We start from the raw sequence: 18,345 nt of genomic DNA on the forward strand, positions 1-18,345 counted from the left end.
AGACACGTAGGCGCAGGGGGTGGAGAGGGGCGGGCCGGTGGCTGGCGGGGCAGCCCCAGCCGCGGCGCGAGGAACCTGCGGACGGTCGGCAGCGGCCAATGGGAGGGCGGGTTGGCGTGGGGAGGGTGGGCCCAGCGCCGGGCGGCCCCGCCCCTTCGGGTCCGCAGGGCTGGGGCGGAGCCAGGCCGGCGTCAGGTGGTCCCGGGAGTGCGGGCGGCGCTGGGGGCGGGGCGCGGGCGGAGAGGGGAGCGGCGGCCGGGCGGGCGGCGGCGGGCACCGGCTGAGCTAGCAGGCACCCGCGGCGGAGGTGGCCAGGCCGCCCCCGGGGTGGGGGGGGGGCGAGCACGAAGGCGGGGGCTCTGGCCCGCCGCGCCCCCCATGCCGCGGTGAGCACTCCCGCTCGGCGCGCTTGTCGCGGCGCCGCGCCAGCCCCCAGCTAGCCGGCTCTCCCCGCCCCGCCAGCCCGGGCCCTACCTGCGGCCGCCGTCGGGGGAGGGGGGTCCCCCCAGCTCTGCGGAGCCGCATGAACAATAGGCGGCGGCGGCTCCTGCGGGCGGCGGCAGCCCCGCACCCTATGGATCGGCCGCTCCATGGAGCCCTCCAGAGCGCTTCTCGGCTGCCTGACGAGCGCCGCCGCTGCCGCCCCGCCGGGGGAGGACGGAGCGGGGGCCGGGGCCGAGGAGGAGGAGGACGAGGAGGAGGAGGCGGCGGCGGCCCCGGGGGAGCTGGGTCCCGAGGCACCGCTGCCCTACTGGACGGCGGTGTTCGAGTACGAGGCGGCGGGCGAGGACGAGCTGACCCTGCGGCTGGGCGACGTGGTGGAGGTGCTGTCCAAGGATTCGCAGGTGTCCGGCGACGAGGGCTGGTGGACCGGGCAGCTGAACCAGCGGGTGGGCATCTTCCCCAGCAACTACGTGACCCCGCGCAGCGCCTTCTCCAGCCGCTGCCAGCACGGCGGCGAGGGACCCCAGCTGCTACCCGCCCATCCAGTGTACGGCGAAGGCTGGGCCGCGGAGCCGGGTGGGGGAAGGGGGTGGGGGGCTGGAGGCCTACGGGTGGGTCGCAGGGCGGGTGGGGAATGATTGACTTGGGAATGGGTGCGCGCGCGCGCTCGGGCTGCAGGGGCTGCTCTGGTGGGTGCGATGGGTAGGATAGAGACGCCGCAGGCCTTGCTTGGAACCTCAGGCGCTTGGGCTCCTTAACCTTCATCTGACCACCTCAGCAGTGGCTTCCGCTTTCCACATCCTGAAGCCCCAGCATGAGAATCTCCCTGTTTCGCACTCCCCGCTTCCCCCAAATCTGGAAGGATTGCAGGCCAGCTGGTAGTTTCTGTCATCATTTTAGTCCCCAAATCGGGGACCTTCCCGACCTCTTCGACCGCCTGTCCCCGCCCCTTCAGGGCATTTGCTTTGAAGCAGATGGGGGGTGTCTCGCGCAGGGCTGGCTGGGCTGGCTCTTCTCATGTCCCGGAAGCCTGTGTGAACTTAAGGCTGAAGTGTCTTTGAAATGTCGTGTTGATTTCTTGGATCGCCGTCTTGTGTCAGAAGTTGTACCTTTAGAAGTCTCACTGAATGAGGTGCTGAGAAGGTGCGAGTGTGTGAAGAAGCAGGTGATGATGGGTGGAGAAATGATTGGAGAGGGAAAAGTATGTCCTTCCCCCATGAGAGATCAGGAGCACAAGGTACAGTGCTAAGTCCAGTCCCTTGACACCCAGGCTGTTCAGATAATACATTTTCTCCTTTCTTCTCACCCTAGATCCTTGCCTATATTTGGTATTTGCCAGATCTCAAGGGGACCATGCCCCTGTCCCTCCCAGGGCCTTTCTTCCAGTGTCCTGGTTTTCACCAATTTCCCAGGAGCCCCCCTGTTCCACACCCTGCAATTGAAATTTCCTTTGTTTTTATCAAAGGAGTTAAATTGCCATTGGAATCCCTTAATCAGTTCTGCTAGGTGGTTTTAAGAAGATGTAAATACCTTCTTGTGCAGTTTACACTGTTTTATATTTGATGATTTCCATAATTTCTTCCCTGCTAAAAGGTATTGTTAATACATATTTCTTATTGTTTATTCCATATTTTGTATACTTTACAGTTTAGTTAGTTAAAAAAATCATTGCCAGGGGCCAACTTTAGGCATTTAGTTTTTAAATTTCATTTGTAACATTTATCTTTCGGTCCCGTAACTTATTTTCATCTGAACAGTTGTGTTACTTTATTTAAGATGTTTTCTTTAAATACCATCACTTAAGGGCGCCTGGGTGGCTCAGATGGTTAAGCGTCTGCCTTTGGCTCAGGTAATGATCCCAGAGTCCTGGGATGGAGTCCCGCATCGGGCTCCCTGCTCCTTGGGAGCCTGCTTCTCCCTCTGCCTCTCTCTCTCTCTGTCTGTCTCTCATGAATAAATAAATAAAATCTTTAAAAAAAAAAAAAATAAATACCATCACTTAATATGAAAAGCATAACCTCTTTCCTTATTTTTCTATTCTTCTTTATTGGTGTTTTGACCATCAAATTGATGTTCAAATCCTTAGTTCCCTTTGTTTCTATCTCCCTCTCATTCAGTGTAAAACGTCCTGTTTCTACATTTTGATCTTTATAATGCCTGGAGGCAACAAATGATTTTAAATGGTTTCTGGGCGTTAAATCTTTTTGGCTGTAGTACTGGGAAGGTGGAGGTTAAGGGTCCTAATGTAGTATCTGAAATAGCGCTGAAGATGAACTTGGTCACATACTGGAAGAGATAACTGGAAGAATGGCCTGGCATATTAGACACGCTGCAGTTTTTTATACATAAGTCAAAGGTTTGAAGTTCTTTATGGGTGACGTTTTGTGATTTTTTTTTTTTTTTTTTTTTGTACAGCTAATGTCAGAGTGGGAGAGCTGTGTGAGGCTCATGAGCAGGAACTCCGTTTCTCCCGTCTCTGTGCCCGAGCTGTCAGAGCAGTCAGGGGTGAATGTGACTTGGGCTGGAAAAACTCATCTGCCGAACACCAGCCGGGGCCACAGTGTGCTACGTTAGCAGCTCCTTCTCCCTTGGGTGCCCAGGACTTAAATCTTTATTGTGACAAAAGTTACCTTAGATAGACTAGCTTCCTGTATCTAGAACTCAGATGATAAGGAAGTAGGAAGTACTTTATGCTTATTAAAAGAATTGACTTGAAGAACATGACATTTGAAGGCCTTTCTAAGTTATTTAGTCTCATCAGCAGTTCCGAACTTGAATGGAATTAATTCTTGATAATTCAGAAAATTTAATTCCATTCAAAAACCAGTTAGAGTACCTAGCAAAAGATAGATACTGTATTAAATACCAGGAGATAGGGGTGCCTAGCTGGTTGAATTGGTGGAGCATGCGACTCTTGAGCTCAGGGTCGTGAGTTCGAGCTGGGCCTGGGGTGTAGAGATTACTTAAGTAAATACAACTTTAAAAAAAATACCAGGAGATAAAGAAATGATAAGGAGGTGCTTATAAGTCACAAATGCTTTCATAAAGATGAACTTGGGAAATTGCTAACAGGTGCTCTGGTGGGTGTCCTGTGTCCACCATTTTAGTTAGTGTCACTCGGAAAATAAAGTGATTGACAACCTTGTCTCCAAAGACTTGGAATGAAATTGAGCCACTGACAGCTTTTCCCTAGTTACCCTTTTGAACTTCTCTTCTGGGGTATGAATTGTGACATTAGATTATGAATAGCAGACAGTTAAGTAAGAACGTTCAGTTTTAGTTTTAAATATTGCTTTTTAAATTGAAAATTTTGTTTCAAACTGTACTCAAAACAAATCTTGTGACAAATAAAAAATATAATAGATATTTAGAAATCATCTAATATTTATATAGTGCCTTTATCCCCTCCAATGTAGATATGAAAGTTTAGCTCTCCATGGAGCTGACAAATATAAATAACCTAGGAGCTCACTCATCTTTTTTTTTTTTTAGTGAAAGAGGAAAAATGTACAGTTCCAAATTCATCATCTTGGGACATAGTCCTAGGTATTAAGAAAAAAAGTTTTTCTTACAGGAGAATTGTGTCTGTTTTCAAGCAGGGCATTAATTAAGATTTTTATTAATTTACATTCTTTTCCTTGCATCCACTAGAAATACAAGGATATGTTTTCAGGTGTACTTGGGATTTTTAAATGAGTGAGGTATGTACCATTCACTTGTCCAAAACCCACCAGAATGTGCCTATACATTTAGTTTTCAAGAATACAGTTGAGAGAGGATAACATCCTTACTGCAAAAATGAAAGAGAGAAGGTTTTGTTCCTGATATTCTTGGAAATATCCATCCACAGAAACTGAAAAATGTGCTGAATGTGACTTGACCTGATTCTTACTTAAAACCAGGTCTTGACTGAAGTGGGAAAGGAGAGCCCCACGTTCTCTCAGCTGCAGCTGAAGGTCTAGTTCCTACCCAAAGGGACGTCTTCACAGGGAAAGGAAAAGAAAGTACCCTCCCCCCAGGCCCGGCTCTTCTGTCTTCTCTCTGCTTGCAAGCTGTGTTCTATACTTTTCTTGAAGGCTGGTCATAATATTTCCTTAACTAGTTAGCAAGAACCTGAGGGTTTCTGTTCTACCCAGAGAGAGATTATTGCTCTCCCTTCCCCACAGAGATTTTCTGTCTTTGGAAATGCCATCTGAGGAGCTGTCCCTTCAGCACCCAGGTTCAGCATCACTTCTTTTAAATCCTTATGCATTTAAATAAATACTTAACACATCCTGTATGTTCACAACTATGCTTCAGACCAGAGGAAAGAAGGAACGGTGTAAGAGAAAATACAACAGTTAATTCCCTTAAGGAAAATTCAGATAGTCAGTTGAGGAAATAAGATGTGTGAATGCAGACTTGTTAAAGAGACAGGTATCTTTTCATCAGTGTAAAAGCTGTTAGAAAAAGTGAATGTTCCTTCCCTCCATGACCAAGGAGACTCCTAACATAATTTACATATTTCTTCAAGAGGGTTTCTTATCACTCCTTAATATACGCATTGTTTTTCTCATTGATGTAGACGAGATAAGACAAGAGTTAGTAATCAGGATTCATTTTAGGACCCAGAAACACTTAAGCTATTTTAAGCAGAAAGTGATTTAACACAGCAAAGTGGATGCTTACAGAATTGTTGCCCCCTAGAAGGGGTTCTTAGCTGGACCTATAGGAACAACTCCCACAGCATTGCAGACCTGGCTCACCCAGCAAGCTACCATTTCTCTAATTGCGAACATACAGAATCAGGAGTTGACACTGAAGCTGTCCATTTCAAGAACACCCTGTTGTAGTTGCTGTCCAGAGATTAGGCAACCACTTGGCCTTGCAGCATTCCTTTCTACATCTTCCCAGAGCTAATGATTAGACACCGACATGCAGAAAAATCCCACTTCTCCACAGCCATGCTTGTCAGGAGAAGCGGCAAGAAGATGGTGTCCATCTCACTTCTGACTTCCCTATCTTGTGCATCTAATTGGCAGAAGCAGACCTGTAGTGGTAAGGGAGTCTGGGAAATGTAGTTCTTAGCTTTCTGGCCTCTGTACTGCAAGATATGCTAGAGGATTTTAGAGCGGATGTTGATCATTATTCTGCAGGACCAGCCGTAACATTTATTCTTTAAGAGGAGTGCCAGATGAGGTGAGAGCTTGTACAATTGGAACTTTGGGGGGTTGAGATGGGCTATGCTTGTTGTATATCTTTCTGTATTCTTTTGTGCAGACTGCCAGTTGCATTGTAAAATACAAATGAATATTAGCCCTAGATAAGATAGGAATACTCTAATTAAGCAAGAATATAGAGTTTTTTTTGTTTTGTTGATTTTATTTATTTATTTGAGAGAGGAGAATGAGAGATAGAGAGCACAAGAGGGAAGAGGGCCAGAGGGAGAAGCAGACTCCCCGCTGAGCAGGGAGCCCGATGTGGGACTCGATCCCGGGACTCCAGGCCCGATGTGGGACTCGATCCTGGGACTCCAGGATCATGACCCGAGCCAAAGGCAGTCGCTTAACCAACTGAGCCACCCAGGCGCCCCAAGAATATAGAGTTTTGAGCACCATGAGCATGTGAGTGGAGGTTGTAGTCATCCTGGAGCTGGCTGAGGAAGGAAGAGAAGAGCCAGCAGTGGCCAGTTCCTCTTTTGGTCTTGCCAAAAGTTCAGAAATATATCTTTGTTTTCTTAGTTTTTTGTTTGTTTTTTAGCAAATTGGCTATATTCTCTCTGTTTCAGGAGGTCCAGTGCATTTTTAAAAAATTTTTCAGATCTGAGTTTGGTTCATTTCCTACTGAGATAGCTTGTCCCCCCATTTTACTTGACTTCTGCTTACCTGCTGAATGTTCAGCAGGGTGAGTACAGTGGTGAATAAAGCAGACTCTGCCCTTGTGAATCTCGCAATCTCGCAGGACAGCAGGCACTGAACAAGTAATTAAACCTTGTTAGGTCTTGCCAAAGAGAGACTGTTAATGGACGTGTTTGATGGGGGCCTGACCTCATTTAGGCGGGGGTTAGGAAAAGTTCCTCTAGGAGATTTTGTTTAAGCTGAGACCTGACGGTTGAGTATGAGTCAGCCAGATAAAGACAAAGAGACTGAGAAGACAGAGCACAGGGTTTTCATGAGAGAAACGTAAAATAGCACTTTACTCCTATAGCAACACCTTATCTAGCCCGAGATTTGTAATCACTGGCAGCTATTATGATCTATCCAAGGAAGCCTTTCCAAACAACGCTGAAGATATAATCAGGTACCCTAGGTTCATACTCTGCATTGGAAAGGAGATGAGTGGTTGGGCGTGGTACTTGGGGACATCAGGGATAGAGCTGTGGAGCAGGTGACTTCTGGAGTGAGATGTCCCCTGGGAGGCTCCTCTCCTGCACATCTTAGTCACCAGGTCATGGTAGAACCATGTTCTGCAAATATCTTCCCAGTTTACTCCACACGCTTCGTCTTACCTGCTGCTGATGTTCAGACCCTGTGCTTGTGTGCCTGGGCTACTTCAACGGCCTCCCTAATGGTTCCTTTTGCAGTAGGCTCCCTATCCTCCAGGTTATATTCCCCATGGCTGCCAGAATTGATGTCCTTTCTAAATCGCCGTCTAATAACTCTCCCCTACTTAAAAATACATGAGTCCTATCATTCACAGCATGAAGTTCAAGCCTCTCAAAATGACTTCAAAACCATTTCACAACCTAGCTGACCCCAGCAAGACCTTGAGCCTCACCTCCTATCCTAATGCGTATAATCCAGCCACACTGGACTCCTTGAAGTTCTTAATGTGCTGTATATTCTCATACCTCATGTTCTTGCTCAGGACCTTCCCTTTGCTTGGATTGTCCTTCTCTGTCCTGATCTTTGCTGCCTGATGAGATCCCTCCCACTCATTCTTTTTTTTTTTTTTTTAGATTTTATTTTTAAGTAATCTCTACACCCAACATGGAGCTGAAACTCACAACCCCAAATTCCAAAGTTGCACACTCTACCGACTGAGCCAGCCAGGCACTCCCCTCCCACTTATTCTTTAGGGTGCGTTCCCAGTGTTGCCTTCCCTGAGAATCTCTTCCTACTCACCCTTTTATATTCTGTCCAGTGGGAGTTGGTGGTTTTCCTAATCTGATCATACAGCTACGAAGGCTCTTTTAACACTGTGGTTTGGTTGTGTGTCTGGATTATATGCTTCTTACCATCTAGTACACAGTAAAATGAATAAGTCTTCTAAAAATGATCTCCCTCTATGTTCCCTTTTGTTAAAATGGTTTGTCATGGTACGACATTCTGCATGATGCTCCAAGTAGAAATTATTACATGAATATTTATTGAATGCTCCTTATGTGCTAGTCATTAAGAATAATGCAACAGAAAATAGCTTAGCCACATTTCTTGCCTTGATGGAGCTTACCTTATAGTGGGTGAACAGATAACTTGCTATGTTTACCCATTGGTAAATGGGTGATTCAGTGGTATTTTCAGAATGTTTTTGACTTCTTTTTTTCTTCTCTTTCTCAGTGTTAGAGATTGATTTTGCGGAGCTAACCCTGGAAGAGATTATTGGCATCGGGGCTTTGGGAAGGTCTATCGTGCTTTCTGGATAGGGGATGAGGTTGCCGTGAAAGCAGCTCGCCATGACCCCGATGAGGACATCAGCCAGACTATAGAGAATGTTCGCCAGGAGGCCAAGCTCTTCGCCATGCTGAAGCACCCCAACATCATTGCCCTTAGGGGGGTGTGTCTGAAGGAACCCAACCTCTGCTTGGTCATGGAGTTTGCACGTGGAGGGCCTTTGAATAGAGTGTTATCTGGGAAAAGGATTCCCCCAGACATCCTTGTGAACTGGGCTGTGCAGATTGCCAGAGGGATGAACTACTTATGATGAGGCAATTGTCCCCATCATCCACCGCGACCTTAAGTCCAGTAACAGTGAGTATGAAGAGATGGGGCTGGAGGGCTCAAGAGCACTTTTATACTCAGTCTATGGCTCTGGTGGGAGTGGATTCCTAAAGGAATCTCAGTGGCAGTGAAACTTCTTGGTTAAAACCATTCCATCCTTGAGATGTAGGGATGGAATGAGTGCCAGGAGAAATTGGTTTAGAAAGAGAAAAATGAGGCAGCCGAGGGGTTTGGAATAATTCTGAGCTCATATGAGCAGGCAAGGTTGGCAGTGTATAAATTCTGCTATGCTGTGCAATACATATCCACATATATATATAGGTACATTTTTCCACTTTAGGGAAGTGTGTCTGTAATCACAAAAGGGGTTTCCCTCTTTGGTGGAACAGCAGGTAATTATAATTCCTCTTTGCGTTCTACCTGACCACCCCAACTTGAGCTACCCCCCCAGAGAAGGGCTACAGGAAAGAAGAGGCATGTTGTTTGAGCTGTGGAGCCAACTCGGGTGACAGTGTCCACTGGGAGAGTGTGACCTGCTGGTGGTAGTATAGACTCCTGATAGCCTGCGGGTCTTATTAATGAATTGTTGTAACTACCTAGTGTTTAATAGCAGGGAACTGAGAAGTAACTGTTTATGAAACATCCAGGATCCATAAACTGGATTGTAAAGCAAGTGTTAGACATAATTATATGGTGAGTTGGTGGAAACCAGTCTCTTTCCTTGGAGGAATCTGCAGGCGCTGGACTATGCTGCTTTTGTGCGGTAATTTGTGCTCTCTCTTGCCTGCACTGTGTGGTAGAGAGGATAGAATTTGTTAAGTAGGATATGCTTAAGATGACTTTGAGCATCCTGTCTGGAGAGGGGGCATTAGGGTTTTGGAGGGGGTGGTGTGGGTCCCAGGAACTTTGCTCTCTGTCTCCTTCGGCACTGAGCCCGGAACTCCTTTGGACTTTGTTTTGTTCTGAGCTGTTCCAGATGTGGTTTATTTTTCTGTCAATACTATGAATGTTTACTTTTTAAAAATACGGGTTTTTTGTGTGTGTGTGTTTGTTGTTGGACAATTATAATTTATTTTATAATTCCTTATGATTTTATTTTTTTAAATTGTTAACATATAATGTATTATTTGTTTCAGGGGAAAAATACATTTTAAAATTATTTAAGTAGATGTTTTTGTTGTACAAAAATTAGGCAGTGTAGATAACAAAGAGAAAGATAACCAATAATGTTTTCCTTTAGGGAGTATAACTGTTACATTTGGCATATCCTCCCAGACGTTTTTAAAGTAACTATTTTATATATATGTAAATATATATATACATATGTTTGTACGTACAGACACACCCATAGACAAATAGACTTTCCAGTTTACTTTAAAATAGCCTTTCTTACTCTTATCTCTTCTACCTGAGCCCTTTTCTCTCTTAATAATAGAAACATTCATCCTTAAAAAAAAGAAAGATTAAAAAAAAAAATTCATCCTTGTAAAAGCATGGAACATTATATATAATGCATGTGAAGGATTAAGATTCCATAAAATAAGATTATTCTCATCCCTCCTCCCAAATTCTGTTCTTTAAATGTCTTAAATTAAAACTTTTGGTGATCCCTTTCACATTTCTGCCTAGACATTGCTTTGGTTGATGGGGTAAGAATAAGCAGATGCGTTGGTAGAAAATGTGATGTAGAAGCTGACTGTTCTTTATTTTTTCTTATGTCCTTATGCTGGAAGAAGTAGGCAAAGTGCTCTAATCGTACGTACTGAGCCCTTTGAAAAACTTGGGCTAGGATGACGGAATTGTAAAAGTCAATCATTTCCTCCAGGAAGTTTCAAATTTGGCTGTAATTTCAAGCTGTAAACACCAGGTTTTACCTTCCATGAGATTTGCGTTTGGAAGTCTAGGCTCTTTTGAAAGAAAAGTTACCTTGCTAAGGTTCTGCTGTTTGTAGGAGATGGCAAGAGACCTCAATGTCATTCTGTCACTGGGAGAAAAAACCCTATTCTTTCTTTGTCTTTAGTGGGCTTTCAGACTGCCAAGATGGAGCCCTCAGGAGCACCGTGCTGTGGCGGGAGTTGGACTTACACGTGGTACAGTCTGACCCTTGACCTCAAGGGGGTTGCGGATGCCCAGAAATGTGTGGAATCCATTGGGCTGCATGGTTGGTGCTGATATTGATGCCTGCTGTAAACCTCACAGGGAAGTTGGGATAGCTCCTTGACATTTGTCTGTGGTGGCTGTTTGCCTGGGATTGTGTAAATCCAGTATGAGTCTTTTTCTCCCCCCCCCCCCCCCCCCCCCCCCCCCCCCTGAGCAAAAGTTTTATTTAAATGGTAATTTATCTGACCATTAGTTACATTAACTCATGAGGTGAGTGTTGTTTTTTTTTTAATTTTATTTTATTATGTTACGTTAGTCACCATACATTACATCATTAGTTTTTGATGTAGTGATCCACAATTCATTCTTTTTGTGTAACACCCAGTGCTCCGTGCAGTAAAGATTTCATTTATTTATTTGAGAGAGAGGCACGAGCAGGGGAGCGGCAGGCAGAGGGAAAGCAGGCTCCGCACTGAGCAAGGAGCCGGATGCAGGACTTGATCCCAGGACCCTGGATCATGACCCAAGCTGAAGGTAGCCGCTTAACCTATTGAGCCACCCAGGCGCCCCTCTCTTGGTTTTTATTAAGGATTCTAGAGAGTTGGATTTTGGCCGCTGTCATGTGAGGGCAGAATTCCAGGAATCCTATGTGTTAGTTGACTTAAATCTGCTAGGGAAAAGACTATGTACATATGGGGGTTGTCTTTGTGGACAAAAGAAAGTAGTTGGTGATAAACATCTGTTATAAAAGGCTCAGTGGAAAGGTGATTAATTAAAATGCTTTACTATCCTGGTCACCTACTTTAAAAGTCACGTGCTGTTAACTGGCAATGGAAGGTGCATAGCACCCTATGATATATAATCCTCAGTAAGTTTAGGTTTGACAGCACATAACCTAAAAACCAAAATAGCAGTGGCTAAAACAAGGTGTACGTTCATTCGTCTTTGAAAAGAAGTCTGCAGAGTTTAGGACATCCCAATGTCATCAGGGATCCAGGCTCATTTTTCACTCCATCCCAATACATGGCTTGCATTCTCAGGAGTGCCTTATGGTCTGAGATGGCTGCTGAAATGCCAGTTATTCCGGCCAAGTATCAGGCCTGAAGGAGGAAGAAAAGCAGAAGCACAGAAAAAGGTGCTCCTGGAGTTAAGTTGGCTTCCGTGATCCTCCCAGAAGTCCAGCAAAAACACATCTGCTTGCATTAATTGGCCAGAATGTAACCATATAGCCATGGCTGGCGCAGGGAGGCTGGGAGATGCAGGCCTTCAATCTGGTGGCAGTGAGCCCAGCTAATAATCAGGGGCTATTCCCAAGGAAGAGGGAGAGCAGGGCTGGTGGGGGAAGCAGCTGGTAGTCTTCCCATGGAATCTTAATGTGGGACATGCATTGGGAAGAAATGTTTATTTCAGATGTTTGGCATCATACAACCAAACAAGGTTAGCCAGGCCTGGGGATGTGTGGCTCAGACCCCTGATTTAACCAATGGCTTATACTCCTTTACCACATTGCATCATTAACTCAACATCACTTCTTAAAACTACTTGCAAAAAGCCCTGGCTCTGATAATGGATTTGTCTCTGCTCCGTCAATTGGGAAGAACCAGGTACTTGATTGTTAGCAGAGGTGTCAACGAAAGATGGTCTTTTAGTGGAAAGATTGTCCTTTTGGGGTTAGGTAGATGGATTTCAGGATTTTGGCTTGAAGGCATTGGGCAGAATAACAGTTCAATACCGGTCGTAAAACTTAAATTAGTGTAAAAACAAGGTCATATGAGAAAGCTTTGGAAAATGAAAAGCCTTGCCCAAAGTGAAGGTGGTGTTATTACTTTTATTATTAAAAATTTCTTCCCTTCTCTTAGAAAACACAGAAAAACAGAAAGGTAAAAGCAGTGTGTTTCTCCAGTTTTTGCATTTATGGATATTTGTGTTTACCCAGAATCGTGCACGGGAAATCCTAATAACCATGTTGCTGTAGCATGCTTTCGTGCCTCCCGACTTGTCTGTGTATTGTGACTTGTAATGTAAATAAATAGTCTTCCACCACAAGATATTTAAAGGTTGCACAGGATTCCACTACTTAGATATACTCCAAACCAAACCCCTAAACTAAACCAAACCCTTATGTAACAATAATAATAATAGTAATAGTAGTAATAATAATAATAATACAACTGATGCTTATGGAGTGTTCTCTTTAAGGTTAGGCATGAAACATTTCATGTCAATTTGCTTTTCATTCTCTCACAGCAGCCCTGCAGACTAAAGACTATGAACGTGTTTATTTTACAGAGGAGGAAACTGAGGCTCGGAAGGGGTCAGCCATTTGGCTAGGGTCTTGGTGCCGCCAGGCCTAAGGCGGACTTTGCGGCCAAGTCTGGCCCCTTCGCCTGTGTCCCCAGTCACCACATGGTTGCCAGCACACTGCTGTTGGGGGCTGGGGCGCTTCACCTTCACAGAGCCAGGGCCCTGTGGTGCTTTGGTTTTATAGGATTAGGAATAGTATTACCCTAGTCACAGAGCACAGCATCCACATTTCCTTAAGGTCTGATTGACTCACTCTTAGTTTCATAGCAGAAAAGCAGAGGAGGTGAGTGGTGAGCTGCATGTGGTTGGGACTCGCCACACCTGCCTTCTTTGTCTTGGGGGTCAGTTGAAACTTCCCATGAGGTCTCTGCTGCCTTATCTCCCTGTTCCTCTCAAAGCACTTGCCCCGTAAGCCAGGCTGGTTTCCTCTTTCCTCCGGAGTATGCTCCATGCCTCCCAGCCATGAGGAGCTCGGCACCCTCACCCTCGCTATGGGAGTAACCCGGCTTTCAGGGATGCTTTTGCTTCGTCTCCCTGCCCATTTTCCTGTGCTCGGCACAAACCCCCCCCCCCCCCCCCGCCACAGCCTGTCACTGTGGTCGGTGCTAAGTAGTCATCGGGTGCTAGGCACACAGTGCCTGAGAGCGTGTAGGAGAACATGCGGGTGACAAGGGACTAGAGCCGCTGGGCCAGTGGTTGCGGGCTCACATGCCTTGCAGTCAGGGTCGGTCCATTCGTGAAGCGGTTGGCGTGAAGCTTGGGAGGAATGCCGGTGAAGCGAGTATGTGCGCCGTGCAGCGCGGGCCACTGAGGATTGAACACAGTTCAGCCGGACTGCCGCCGCCTGCTAGCCTCATGCCCTGGCTCCTCTTGTTGATTCCATGATTTCAGGAGCACCCTCAGGCCTCCAAGTAGATTTTGTGTTTTTAGTGTCCAGGGACATGCATGAATGCATAAATGAATGAATAAAGTATCCCTTGAACTGGTCTGCTTACGGGATCTCAAAGTGGGAAACCAGCCCCCCTCTTGGAGGAGGTCCCGGAGGATACGGGTCGTCTGTTTCATCCCCTGTATAAGCTCCAGGCCCTTGCCCCAGTCCTAATGTCCGAGTCCACCAACGTTTCGGGTGCCGAGGGTGGTATTTTCACAGTATATTTGTTACCAACCTCCAGTGCCTCTGCCCTCTTTTTTCTCTGCACCCTTCCCAGATGCCGGCCGCAAATAACTCACTGGCAGTGGGCTGCCAGGTGCTGCGGGAGCAGGCCACCCCCTGCCGCCTGCACCCACCGCCAGTCCACTCCGTCCCACTGCAGCGCCCCTTGTGTCCCTCCTTGTCAATTCCCCGTCGTGCCCCTCACAGTCTCCCTTCTAGTTTTGTGGACTTGTTTGATTGGCTGCTCCTCTTGGCAACCAGAGGCTGAGTAGCGCCCCTCCCTCCAGTTTCTGTGCTCACCGGTGTTTGTGCTCTTCTCAGCCTTCTCTCAAGAGTTCACAAAATAAAGAAGCAGAAGCCTTGCTTTCTTGGAAGTGGAAGGAGGACAAAGCTCCCATCTTGCCCTTGACCTCAGGCTTGCTGTAATATTCCAAGCCCTGGATTATACCCGGACTGGACACTGGCCACGGACCCTGACTGGGTTTCCTGGGGAGGATTTCTTTGGGCTGAAAGTGTGCTGTGGAACTTTGTGACCCACTGGATTCCACTCGCCGGTGTCCTTCCTGTACACTGAGGTTGAGCACATTCCTATGTGCAGGAATGAATGAATGAATGAATGAATGAATGGAAGAAGCACGTAGGGCACAGGGATCCTGGCCAAGAGCAATGTAGCAGGAAGGACTTGCCTAGAAAAGGATGAGGAGTAGCCCTAAAAGAAGTTTTTCCTATAGGAGAATAAAAGAAACTATAAAGCATTCCCAGGATGGATCTGGGAGGCAGCAAAGTGTTGGCTATTGAACCCAATTCCTAGTCCTTTGTAAGAGGTGTGTAAGTGACTTTTTATGTCTCATGAAGGCATCCCCAAATGAGATAATTCCAATAGTACCTGGCTTAGGTACTGCTGGATCTCTCTCCCCATTTTCCTTCCCATTTCTGGTCTTTGTGGTTCTTTGTTTGCTACAAGTGCCTTCTTTTGGAGTTGGTGGGTGATGGACATGTCTTGAGGATTTTTCCTGGCAAAAGCATACCAGCGCTCAATGAATTGGACATTTTTGTTGTAGAAGGCAATCTAAGGTTAGCCAGCAGCCACCAGGCATGTACCAGAGGATTCTATTCATTGATGGGTAGTGTTTTGCATGAACACAGAGGCATGTGCTGCAAGTCCAAATAAAGACATAAGTAAATAAAACTGAAATGAAGCAAACGATTGAACCTGGTGAGGCCTGACCTAGAGGTCGAGTTGCAGCTCCCATTTCTTTAATGTTGCCTGGGAACCATGCTTTTCCCTTCCCCCTTGGGCATGGCCATCTCTTGCACAAAGACAGTTCTCCTTTGTGTGTTAATTTGAGTGCTTGGTGTTGAGAATATAATAGTAAGCAATACCAGACACCTGCCCTGCCCTTAAGGAGCTCCCGGTGGGGTCACAGGGAGTGACCTAAGTCAGGACTATGGTGCATGCTGTGGAGGGAAGGTGTTGGTGCCTCAGCATTTCCTGAGGGAGTGAAGGAGTTAATGAGACAAAGCAGTGCGGGTAGGTAGGGCCAGGACGGTCCAGGCAGGGAGACCAGCAGACTCAAATGCCCAGTGAGAGCATGGCCCCCCAGGAGGCAGGTGATGCCCTTGACGTTCCCAGGGTCTTTTCCTGTGCTTGCTGGGGCTAAGGGGCCACTGAGAAGGATCAGGAGGGAAATTGTTCTCTTTGTGGCAGATTTGCCATCCTTACCCCAAGCTTACTCTGGAGTGCCTTCCTTCATCAATGGTGGCTTTGGGGGCTTCTCTGTAGCATACTTAGTGGTGTAGGAGGTGGCTTGGGGCCCTGGGCAACAGGCACCTATAAAGCCTGTGTTTCAGTTAGAGCAGAAGATGGAGGATCTTTGTGTAGGTATTCTGGACCCTGAGCCGTTCTTGGGGAAAACAGGCTCAGTGAGTGGGCAGGTTCAGGGCAAGAAGGGCTTTTTTTTTTTTTATTTAAGATTTTGTTTATTTATTTGACAGAGAGACAGCGTGAGAGGGAACACAAGCAGGGGGAGTGGGAGAGGGAGAAGCAGGCTTCCCGCTGAGCAGGGAGCCCGATGCGGGGCTCCATCCCAGGACCCTGGGATCATGACCTGAGCCGAAGGCAGTCGCTTAACTGACTGAGCCGCCCAGGCGCCCCCAAGAAGGGCTTTTAAAGGTGTGTGGGCTCTGATTCCAGATGATTCCTTAGTGTCTTCCCCTCTATCTGTTTCCTCTGATTTGAGCTGCTGTTGCCTTGAAGGTCAAATCATGATGTCTTTTCTTTCTCACATCTCTCCTGGACAAACCTGGCAACAACTAAGTAGAGATGTCCACCTTTTGCAGCCGGTCTATGACACTGTCAAGATCTGTGCTTCAGTATCTCTAAGGAGACAAGAGCCTGCCTGTCTCTCCTTTCCTCCTTGTCTCCTGGAAACATTTCAATTCCTAACTTGGGTGTTTTACTTCATTCCTATGAGGTAGCTCAGGGCTACTTGTGGTTCGAGAAAGTGAGACACAAGGTGATGATGTGAGTGGTCTTGTCACAACAAATGTAGCTGCTTCTCCAGGTCGCCCGTCTCTTTACCTTGGAATCCCCTTCCATTCCTCATCAGGTCCGTGTAGAGCCATACTGTTTCTCTTATTAGGGAAGGGCTGTTAACATAGCGCCCTTGAATCCCTTGAAATCTATTCAGAATGTGTGCAGGTTCATTTTGGGGGACAGGGTTGCTACTTTGACTAATCCAAGACTCTGAGAAGGTTATGAGTCAACACTGTTACAGAGAACTTCTTAAATTGGGCATCTGGGTAAGAGGAGAATTGGTGGCGTAGAAGGAGCACTGGCCCACGTACCACCCTTGGTACTGATGGGCCGGGTTGCCTTGGGCACATCTTGAGCTCTCTGATCCTCAGATTCCTCGCGCGTGAAGTGAAAGGTTTGGATGAGATGGGTGTTCGAGGTCCCTTCTAGGACTGACCTTCAAATGCGCATGCGTGTGTTTGGGAGAAAGCGGCAACTGCGTGGTCTGTCTGTGCATCAGGCCACTACGTGCCCGGGTTCCCCGCTTTCTGGCTTCTGGTTGCAGGGGCCGAAGCTCTGATGAGGGGAATATTCTCCAAGTGGTTTAGGGAGAAAACAGTTGACAGGAGCTCCCAGGTGTACCCCTCCCCCTTTGCTGCCCAGGGCATGACAGGTGGCCTCGCCGAGAGAAGAAGCTCTGGTCACATGAATCATGAGGGAGATTCACAATAAACCAAGGTCAGCCTTCATCCTGGAGGCAGGACGCAGTTAGTCAGATGCCACTTCTGTCCTTGGGGCTGACTGAGGGGCATCCCGGTGTCTCGGAGCTTTGCTCTTGCCTTCCCACCCAACTTCTCTGAATCAACATAAGGCTTTTTCAGGTGGGGCTCGAGACCACTTAAGTGTGTGCCTCTGCCCCCTACCCAGCAGAGCTGCAGGGAGACTCTGTGCTTGTGCAGCCACCGCAATGTGACAGTGAGGTCTGGAAATGAGATATAATAAAGCTGAGGTTTGCTCATCCCTGGATTTGTGCTCTCTGTAGGAAGCATGGAGGGTTTGATCTGAGAAGAAAGCATTTCCCCTTAAGCTTGGCTTTGGGAGTCACTGTGGTCTAATGGAAGGACGACTGGCGTGGGAGTCAGAGAGACTTGGATTAAAGCTACTTCTTGAGCCCTGACATCGAGCATGTGGCTAGCCTCTGGGAGTTCCCAGGATCCTCATTTGTAAAACGTGGGCAAAACAGAAGAGCTGTGTTGCTTGAAGATGATATGAGACCGTGCGTGCCACGTGTCACACGGGAACCACATTCACGAATGGGACTGCACTTCTTTCCTCTTTCCAAGGAGTAGAAGAAACTTCTTTCTATTCCTTGGTATTTTAGGTGTGCACAGGATATCGTTGGGTTTCCCTTTTTAAAGTAGTGTGAGGATTTTAGGCAGCCCTGAGCTTCCCTTTCCCAAGTCGGCTGCGGGTAGCTTTACCACTCCCACTGACGTGGGCAGATTTATTTCAGCCGAAGCCACAGAAGGGGATCGATATCCCCCAGCCCCATCCAACTGTGTTTGGGCTTCTTGTGGAAAATGTCGGTGTCTCTCGCCCTCTTTGGACCTGCGTTAACTCACAGTGCCTGGCCCCCTGAGAAATGCTGCCTTGTTTTGTTACGGCCTTTGGCCTGATTGAATGGGACAGCTGACCAGTTTTATGACTGCTGGCCTCTCAACTGATAATTAAAATGCTTTTGCCTCAGGAGGAAGGCAGTATATTTCTCTTTTCCCCGCTGCACCAGTCTACGGCCAAGGTCAAAGGGAATGCCTTTTTCACTTCCCCCCCCCCAGCTTCCCCAAATCAACTTAGCATTCTTTTTTTTTTTTTTTTAAGATTTTATTTATTTATTTGAGAGAAAGAGGGAG

At 47.1% G+C, this 18,345-nt stretch overlaps 1 protein-coding gene across 1 annotated transcript in view; it reads left to right on the plus strand.

Moving 5' to 3' along the window:
- Positions 1-271: 271 nt before the first annotated feature.
- The window catches only part of MAP3K9 (mitogen-activated protein kinase kinase kinase 9), a 71,297-nt gene continuing 53,223 nt past the window's right edge, over positions 272-18,345 (plus strand). The window contains 5 exon segments of the mRNA XM_027570426.2: positions 272-962; positions 964-991; positions 7,983-8,030; positions 8,033-8,342; positions 8,344-8,393. Of these exon segments, the coding sequence (XP_027426227.2) occupies positions 591-962; positions 964-991; positions 7,983-8,030; positions 8,033-8,342; positions 8,344-8,393 (808 nt within the window). The 5' untranslated portion in view covers positions 272-590.

Source organism: Zalophus californianus, chromosome 6, assembly GCF_009762305.2.
Source record: "Zalophus californianus isolate mZalCal1 chromosome 6, mZalCal1.pri.v2, whole genome shotgun sequence".
Classification (NCBI taxonomy): Eukaryota; Metazoa; Chordata; class Mammalia; order Carnivora; family Otariidae; genus Zalophus; species Zalophus californianus.